This window comes from Cherax quadricarinatus, chromosome 72 (genome assembly GCF_038502225.1).
Source record: "Cherax quadricarinatus isolate ZL_2023a chromosome 72, ASM3850222v1, whole genome shotgun sequence".
Classification (NCBI taxonomy): Eukaryota; Metazoa; Arthropoda; class Malacostraca; order Decapoda; family Parastacidae; genus Cherax; species Cherax quadricarinatus.
Window position 1 is genome coordinate 3110514 of NC_091363.1, and position 9615 is coordinate 3120128.

At 40.7% G+C, this 9615-nt stretch overlaps 1 protein-coding gene across 1 annotated transcript in view; it reads left to right on the forward strand.

The window, feature by feature from the left end:
• The first annotated feature begins 225 nt into the window (after nt 1-225).
• Nucleotides 226-9615, forward strand: part of LOC128701433 (uncharacterized) — a 61993-nt gene continuing 52603 nt past the window's right edge. The window contains exon 1 of the mRNA XM_070100296.1: nt 226-361. Within this exon, the coding sequence (XP_069956397.1) occupies nt 307-361 (55 nt within the window). The 5' untranslated portion in view covers nt 226-306. The remainder of the gene's footprint in view (nt 362-9615) is intronic.

Genomic DNA, 9615 nt, shown 5'->3' on the forward strand with positions numbered 1-9615 from the left:
GGAGGGAGGGTAGTCATGTGCTGGGAGGGAGGGTAGTCAGGTGTTGGGAGGAGGGTAGTCAGGTGCTGGGAGGGAGGGTAGTCAGGTGCTGGGAGGAGGGTAGTCAGGTGCTGGAAGGGAGGGTAGTTAGGTGCTGGGGGTAGGGTAGTCAGGTGCTGGAAGGGAGGGTAGTCAGGTGCTGGGGGGGGGGTTGCACCACCACCACCACACAACAGCTCCGAGTCAGTGTGTGTGGAAGCATCACAGAGGGTGGACGTACACTGGTTGTCCTCCCACTACAACACGCTCTCCTCTCTCAGCATCTCGATGAACTCGCAGCCTCTCCTCCTCCTCCTCATGGCCACCTTCCCTCTCTTTACAGGTAAGAACACTTGCTATTTAGGCTCACATCAGAGCTCAAAAAAACCATCAAGGTGCCTTGTCCATCCCACAACCAGCGATCACAAGGAAGAAATTCTGATTTTACCACAAATGGCAAATATAACATTTATTTTGGCCTTGGGAATTTTGTGAGGTTCCGTTTTGAGAAGGACGTGCTTTGTATGGGCCAGTAGGCCTTTGCAGCGCCTGGATTTTGTCATGACGTATATACGAACGCATATTTGTGCATATTTCGTATATAAATCAAAGGTTCAATAGGTTTATTAGTGCATATTGAGGATTTTTTTTTTGTGTGTGTAGGCTGTCAAAAGGCGCTTCTCCGAAATGAATAGGCATAATTTTTTCCCTGTTTTCTGTTGTCACTTTTCCTTTTGTGGTCAGAGCTTGGTTACGAGTATAATAATAATAATAATCCTTTTCTCTCCTCTAGTTCCTCTCTCCTCCCTTTCACCTTTCATTTTTGCTCCATTTCTTTTATTTATCCTTTCTGGCTTCTTTCTCTTCGCTTTGTCATTTTCTCACTTCTCTGCTTCTCTTTCTCTCATCCCTCCCCTTCTTTCTCCTTCCTTCCCTCCTCTCTTTGAGCCTTTTCCCCGGACTTTCCTTTATTTGTGGTTCAATAAAGAGAACAAAGAGGAACGTAATTCCCAGAGCAATTCTCGGCCCTCAAGCCATACTTCACTGTTTTCACCTGGTCCTCACCTGGTCTTCACCTAGTCTTCACCTATTTTTCACCTATTTTTCACCTGGTCTTGACCTGGTTTCACCTATTTTTCACCTGGTCTTGGTTTCCACTTGGTTTTCACCTAGTCTTCACCTATTTTTCACCTGGTTTCCACCTGGTCTTGACCTGGTTTCACCTATTTTTCACCTGGTCTTGGTTTCCACCTGGTTTTCACCCAGTCTTCACCTATTTTTCACCTGGTTTTGGTTTCCACCTGGTTTTCACCTAGTCTTCACCTGGTCTTGGTTTCCACCTGGTCTTGACCTGGTTTTCACCCATGTTGTCTTCCTGTTTATTACTGCAGTGTTACTGGTCGCCGTCTGCCGGGTGTCTGACGTTCCTAGTCTCGTCGTTAAGATCTCGAAAGCCATATTTTTTTCCCTTGTCATAGTTACACCCACCTTGGTGGACGTGTCAGTCATTTTCACCCACGTACCGCACTCACTTTCATTACTGACACACCCCTCAAGGAAGGTTCCTTGATGTTGGTGAGGGGCTCTTCATTTAGGGAATTGGATCTGTGCTCCAGTTCCCCGAATTAAGCCTGAATGCCTTCCACATCCCCCCCCCCCCCAGGCGCTGTATAATCCTCCGGGTTTAGCGCTTCCCCCTTGATTATAATAATAATTACTGACACTTACATTTTCTATGGGTTTTTATTATTTTTAGGTTTAAGAACATAATACCAAATGACCCTTGCAAGTAGGCCTGCTGATAAGATACACGTGCTACAGTTAGACATCTTTATTCCGAAACGTTTCGCCTACACATTAGGCTTCTTCAGCCAAGTACAGGGGAAGCAGCAGAAGCAGATGTTTAATCGATGTAATCAGTCCATCACCCTTAAAGACGTAGTTTTGAGGCGGTCAGTCCCTCAGCCTGGAAGAGTTTTGCCTAGCATGGGCCAATAGGCCCATACTAGGCAAGTCCAACTCACCCACTCATGTTTCCATCCAACCTGTATTTAAAACTATCCGAAGTTCTTACCGCAGCTTTGGGTAGCTTTAAATATAGGTTTGTTCCACTCATCTACAACTCTATTGCCAACACAGTACATCCCAATATCCCTTCTAAATCTAAATTTGTCTAATTTAAATCCATTGCTGCGAGTCATGTTAAATGTGATTTTGTTAAATTTAACTCTATCCTACGATTGGTTATTAAGGATACATTTAATAAATAAAAGATATTGGAAGATACAAGTATACAGAAAATATGGAATGCAAGACGTAAATGTATTCGTTCGAGGACATATTTGATGGCTAGGTTACGGTCCTGGGACCTTGGTCACTCCAAATAATGAAAAAAGAGTGAGAAAGTTCAGTATAAATAGTAAAGAATGCAAGTCACGGGTGATGGCCACCAGTGAGCTAATATAATTATCGTGTGGCAATAAATGGTATAAAATACCCACACGATGGAAAAACAGACACAAATGCAGTATAATGTGATCCTTTATTGACTACGCTTCTCCCACACAGTGACCTTTAACATGTCACAAACAGGTCTACCTGAGTAAAGAGTACATGAGTATATATAGTGGAGAGTCAGGTGGAGATTGTTGGCTAGGTTGTACTTGCAGGTCCGTATATACACTTGTGTATATACACTGAGGATACACTTATTGGTGTATATAAACCGAAAGATGCACACCTCTTGGTATATATACCCTTGTAGGGTGTTATTTTTGCACCATTGATCCTAGGTTAGGTTAGGTAAGGTTTGCCAGGAAAGAGAGACAGGTGTTTCCTGACGCGGGCCTTATATCATGACCCGCAGCTGGAGCTTTTGGTTATCTGACTGAGGCCTTCTACTAGCTTACCAGTCAACCCCTTTCAAAAATAATGATAATGATAACCATTGGGAATCTACAAGTAGTATGTGAGTGTAGGCAGCGCAGGCAGGATCCTTCAAGGCTTGGGAACATGTTTGGGGGTGGGCTAGGTAACTACTCGCTCTGCTGGTTTGAACAATTCACAACCCGTTTTGCACATGAGTTTGTTTTCCACTCTGCTACAGTTCGTCAGTTTCTGCACGAGCTAAGCCCGGAACGAAGTTAATTAAATATTAGTTAACGTATTCCAGGAAATTAGTCACTTTGACTTTTTTGAGAGGTTATCCAAGGTAATTTACACTATGTATAATAATTGTACTTATGTGTACCTGTGCCTAAATAAACTTACACCTATGAATTTCCAGTTTAAGAGCTGTTAGCCTAGCTCAGCTACTTTAAAAAAACCCAACCCTGTGTAAGGATGTCACCCACAACAGTAGATTAACGCAGTACCCTATTTACTGCTAGGCGAAGAAGGGTATCACATGTGAGGCGGCGACTTGCTCGGTCGAGTCAACTCACCCGGGATTGAAACCGGGTCCATTCTGGGTTACTTGAAAATGAATTAACTTGAAAATGAGTTACGTGCATTAATGATAAAAAAAAGTTTATAATGGGAGGGTCAGGTCTGGCAGCGGTGGAACGTTGTTTTCCTGTAAATCGTTGGAAACCCCACGATGTTTGGGCGCATCACAGTTAGTATATCAATAATAATAGTAATAATAATGATGATAATAATGCAAACAATAATGCTAATAATAATGTAAATAATAATAATAATAATATTAATAAAAAAACATAATTTGTGGTGATGGACTGGTTGTAATTAATATTTCTGAGTCTCGGGTATTGCTGGGAAGTAGGAACTTTGATTATTTTTAGATACGATCACTGATTTATATGCATCCTTGGCTAGCATGTTAATTAACTAAATATACGAGGCCTGGTCACAGACCGGGCCGCGGGGGCGTTGACCCCCGAACCATCTCCAGGTATACTCCAGGTATATATAGTCTCGCAGGAAAAGAAAATCATACTAGCCTCGTAGGTTACTCTTGCCCCTTCATGCTGCTGGAGGACTTCATAGCTGTATACCTGCCATTCTCAAGGCTGTGTATGACCCCTTACGGCCTTAGCGCTTACTTGTGCATATACTACTACTACTACAAATAATGCTGCTGCTGCTATTACTGCTAATACTATTAATACCACTACTACTACTGCTGCTGATCTACTACTAATACTTATTATTATATTACTACTACTACTACTAATATTAATAGTAGTACTGGTGCTGCTAATGCTACTACTACTAATAATAATGCTGTTATTAGTATTACTACCACGACTACTATTATTACTAATACTGGTACTAATACTACTACTGCTATTACTACTACTACTGATACTACTATTACTAGTACTTCTGTTACTACTAATACTATTACTGCTATTAATAACATCATCGTCTCCGGATACTCTATAAATACTTGTCTCCAGCCTGTGATCTTCACCAGCTGTTTCTTAAACTTACAAAAACACGTCTCCTCAAGTTGCCATGAACAAAAACACGTCTCCTCAAGTTGCCATGAACATTTCAGATGCTTACATAAGTTTATTCAGGTATACACAAATACAGTTACATAGATTATCATTCATAGCAGCCTAGGATAAACCAAAAAAGTTCAGACAAATGACTTATTGCCGTTGGGGCCCTTGAGGTACATGTTAACTAGGCTGCGCAGTGGAACAAAAAACAAAATGGCTTTGTTGATGTGTATAGAAATACATATTTTGGAGGGTCGTAATTCACACTAGTGGGAATCCCGTTAAACCTGTTTGTTCAATAATACAACTTCTACAGGATTTTTCTGAATTGGTCGATAACTTTTTACCCACACGTTTCTATACACTATTGTGGGAATTATAAGCTTTTAAAGGAATGTTTTTAGTATGGTTGAGGGAGGTGTACACCGAGAGGTGTATATCTCAAGTGTATATACACCGAGAGGTGTATATCTCAAGTGTATATACACCGAGAGGTGTATATCTCAAGTGTATATACACCGAGAGGTGTATATCTCAAGTGTATATACACCGAGAGGTGTATATCTCAAGTGTATATACACCGAGAGGTGTATATCTCAAGTGTATATACACCGAGAGGTGTATATCAAGTGTATATACACCGAGAGGTGTATATCTCAAGTGTATATACACCGAGAGGTGTATATCTCAAGTGTATATACACCGAGAGGTGTATATCTCAAGTGTATATACACCGAGAGGTGTATATCTCAAGTGTATATACACCGAGAGGTGTATATCTCAAGTGTATATACACCGACAGGTGTATATCAAGTGTATATACACCGAGGTGTATGTACACTGATAGGTGTGTATATATATATCGAGAAGTGTGTATCTTTCAGTGTATATACACCGAGAAGTGTGTATCTTTCAGTGTATATACACAGAGTATGTTTTAATACCAGTACAAAACAATAAAATACTTTTCGCCAGGTGGTGTAAATGCAGCCTAATAAATAAACACGTGTTATCTAGGTACAGGAAACATCGTTGTGAAGACGATTGGAATTTTAAATATAAATTTAGTATATCCCTGTATGTATATACATACATACATAGACATATGAACAAGGACTCGAACTGTGGGCCTAGCATAACGAAGTTGAAAACCAGCAATGCTACTGACACATCGTTTTTCACTATATTATGAAATTCTCAGGAAATCAAGAAAAATCAGATATAAGAACTAGATTAAATGTATTTTTCGTAATGGCCAAGTTCTAATAAATTTGAGAAAGTGTTCATTATTATTATGATCATGGGGAAGCGCTAAACCCGCAGGATTATAAAGAGCTTGTTGGGGGTGTGATGGAAGGTATTCAGGCTTAATTCAGGGAACTGGAGCACAGATCCAATTCCCTAGATCAAGAGCCCCTCACCAGCGTCAAGGAACCTCCCTTGAGGGGGCCCAAGTGTTCAAAGATATGGATCCACAGTTGTAAAAATGTACATTACATTACAGCTGTGACACATGTATATCAGAGGTTTCCAACCTGGGGTTGCGAGATGGCATTTCAAGAGGTTATTATTATAATTAAAAGGAAGCGCTAAACCTGCAAGGGACTTCAGGAGGTACGACTTCGAAGAATCATGATGAAAAGCACAGTTCCCCTTTATTGTACCAAAAACATTTATGATTGCTTAATTTATATTTGCATTTCATGCACCGCATTAAAAGTTATTTTCCGAGTTCAGTTTGTTCACCCTGCAGTACTGTATTTGTTCACCCTGCAGTACTGTATTTGTTCACCCTGCAGTACTGTATTTGTTCACCCTGCAGTACTGTATTTGTTCACCCTGCACTACTGTATTTGTTCACCCTGCAGTACTGTATTTGTTCACCCTGCAGTACTGTATTTGTTCACCCTGCAGTACTGTATTTGTTCACCCTGCAGTACTGTATTTGTTCACCCTGCAGTACTGTATTTGTTCACCCTGCAGTACTGTATTTGTTCACCCTGTAGTACTGTATTTGTTCACCCTGCAGTACTGTATTTGTTCACCCTGCAGTACTGTATTTGTTCACCCTGCAGTACTGTATTTGTTCACCCTGTAGTACTGTATTTGTTCACCCTGCAGTACTGTATTTGTTCACCCTGCAGTACTGTATTTGTTCACCCTGCAGTACTGTGTTTGTTCACCCTGCAGTACTGTATTTGTTCACATTGTATTTGATTCCTTAGGGTGCCCTCCGACATATTATTATTATTATTATTATTATTATTATTATTATTATTATTATTATTATTATTATTAAAGATTAGCCGGTATTCCCCCGGCCCGGGCCTTTTCCAAGTGGTGGCCCGGCCTTGGCTCCCTCTTTAGGGAATGTCTGAGACCTAAGTCTCCCATGGGAGGAGGCACAAGTACCTCCTCATCTTTGGGACCAACTGTCCCCAGGCCTAGCCACTAGCTAGGCCTCTCTGGTCTGCCGTCCCCGCCCCAAGGGGGCAAATGGGAATGACAGTCTTATGAGCTAAAGGCTCGGACTCAGGCACCTACCCTACCCCAGAAGGGTTAGGCATGGTATCGATGCCCTCCGACATAGATGAGGTTGGAAACCCTTGTTATAACAGACAATAGAAGACTGTAAATTCAGTAAATATATACAAATCTGAGAGATTTGTATAGTGCAATTGTCTTAAGTCTAACCTGGGGATAAAATTCCCTCGCCAGCTTTCTTACCTTATTTTTGTAATAAAAACTACTATTGTATGTGAAAATTGTATGGTAATTAAGAGTTGGTCTGTTGTCAGTAATTTTTGGTTCTGGAGGAGGTAGTGACGTGTCCAGCTGTTGACCTATGCAAGAATTTGATTTTTTTTTAAGCCATTCGAAAAAAATGTTGTCATATAAATTCAAATTAGGAATGTGATCATATATGAAGAGCTCCGTAGTTAATGTGGTAATAAATTTTGGTTTATAATACACAGGTACAAAGAATATTGTAGTTCAGCCAGTAAATATTGATTTACCATACCATAAAACTTACCATTATGATTTAAGAATGTCAAGGCAAGCCTAGATCTAAGACTGGATTTTACTAATTTAATTTTTGAAAATGTTAAGACATAGATCATGCTTGAAGAATGTTAAGACATAGATTATGCTTGAAGAATGTTAAGACATAGATCATGTTTGAAGAATGTTAAGACATAGATCATGTTTGAAGAATGTTAAGACATAGATCATGTTTGAAGAATGTTAAGACATAGATCATGTTTGAAGAATGTTAAGACATAGATCATGTTTGAAGAATGTTAAGACATAGATCATGCTTGAAGAATGTTAAGACATAGATCATGTTTGAAGAATGTTAAGACATAGATCATGCTTGAAGAATGTTAAGACATAGATCATGCTTGAAGAATGTTAAGACATAGATCATGTTTGAAGAATGTTAAGACATAGATCATATTTGAAGAATGTTAAGACATAGATCATATTTGAAGAATGTTAAGACATAGATCATATTTGAAGAATGTTAAGACATAGATCATGTTTGAAGAATGTTAAGACATAGATCATATTTGAAGAATGTTAAGACATAGATCATATTTGAAGAATGTTAAGACATAGATCATGTTTGAAGAATGTTAAGACATAGATCATATTTGAAGAATGTTAAGACATAGATCATGTTTGAAGAATGTTAAGACACTGCAACATCATGGAATCTTGATTCTGAGGACATGTACATAACCTTCACGACTACGACAACTACTACTACAACTAACCCATCTCTTTGGGAAGGACCTACTTCCACTGGGGAATCCCGCCTACCAGTGAATATGCCCTCGTCTGCTACACCTGACGTTACTATATAAGCGCCAGGCTCCTTTCTTCTGCTTCAGAATCTCCACGACTATGGTGCTCTTCGCACCTACTCCTAGGTTGAGGGACTGATTACCTCATCTTCTGTACATAGTCCTACTGTCTTCAAGCTATGTCCTAGAATTTGTATTGATAAAGCCACTGGATGGCGAAACGTCTACAATAAAGATACCCAGATGTTGCACATGTGTCTTAATTTCAATGTTTCATTTATTTACAAACGTAAATTCAATATTAGAGTACTTTGAATTTAAATACTGCAAGAACAGCCGGGTTGACCAGGCAGTCACCAGTGAAGCCTGGCCCAGGGCCAGGCTCTGGGAGTAGAAAAACTCTGGAAATATCAAAGGTAAAGAAATAATGGCGCACGTTCAAGTGATTTACATATTAGAAAGATATCGTCAACATAACGGCGATATAACAATTGTTCAAAATCAGTAGGATATTTATTGACGTATTCTGCGCCATGATGACCAAGAGAAGTTGAAGGATGAGAAACACAACTACACTTCCTTAACTCCTTCTGTTATTACTCTTGTTTTTGACTTTACATCAGTTATTTGAATCATTGTTCTTGTCACTCCACCCCCTGCCTCTTCCTCCCCCCTTCGCCCTCACCTGTTCCTCCTCCACCCCACCTCTTCCTCCTCCTCCTCCTCCACCTCTTCCTCCTCCACCTCTTCCTCCTCCACCTCTTCCTCCTCCACCTCTTCCTCCTCCACCTCTTCCTCCTCCACCTCTTCCTCCTCCACCTCTTCCTCCTCCACCTCTTCCTCCTACACCTCTTCCTCCTCCACCTCTTCCAAGAAGGAAAGTTTGTATTAAGACATGAACTCTGACCTTACCTGTCAGGGAGTCGCCCACGTGACCATGTTTTCCAGGTCTCTCTATCTGTTGACTCTACATGACCTTGCCAGTTTAGGAGGATCCATAATGACCTCTTAGGTGACCTTACCTGTCTGGGAGTGTCCATAATGACTTAAGTGACCTCTCTGGGAGAGGCTAGATTGACCTGTGTCCCCTGAAATAAGTGGGGTGCCTTGAGGGTGATACAGAGCTCTTAGTCCAAGGAACTGAAGCTACTCCTTCCTCGGATCATGCCGACCATTTCGCGGGTGCTGTGTTGAGAGCTCCCTCGTGAATATAACTGTAATTGATTGTTATGTATTCCTGGTGGCCACTGTCTGTACTAACGCTTCTAACCCCGTTTAACGACCTGGGTTTACCCCCTGCTTAACGACCAGGGTTGACC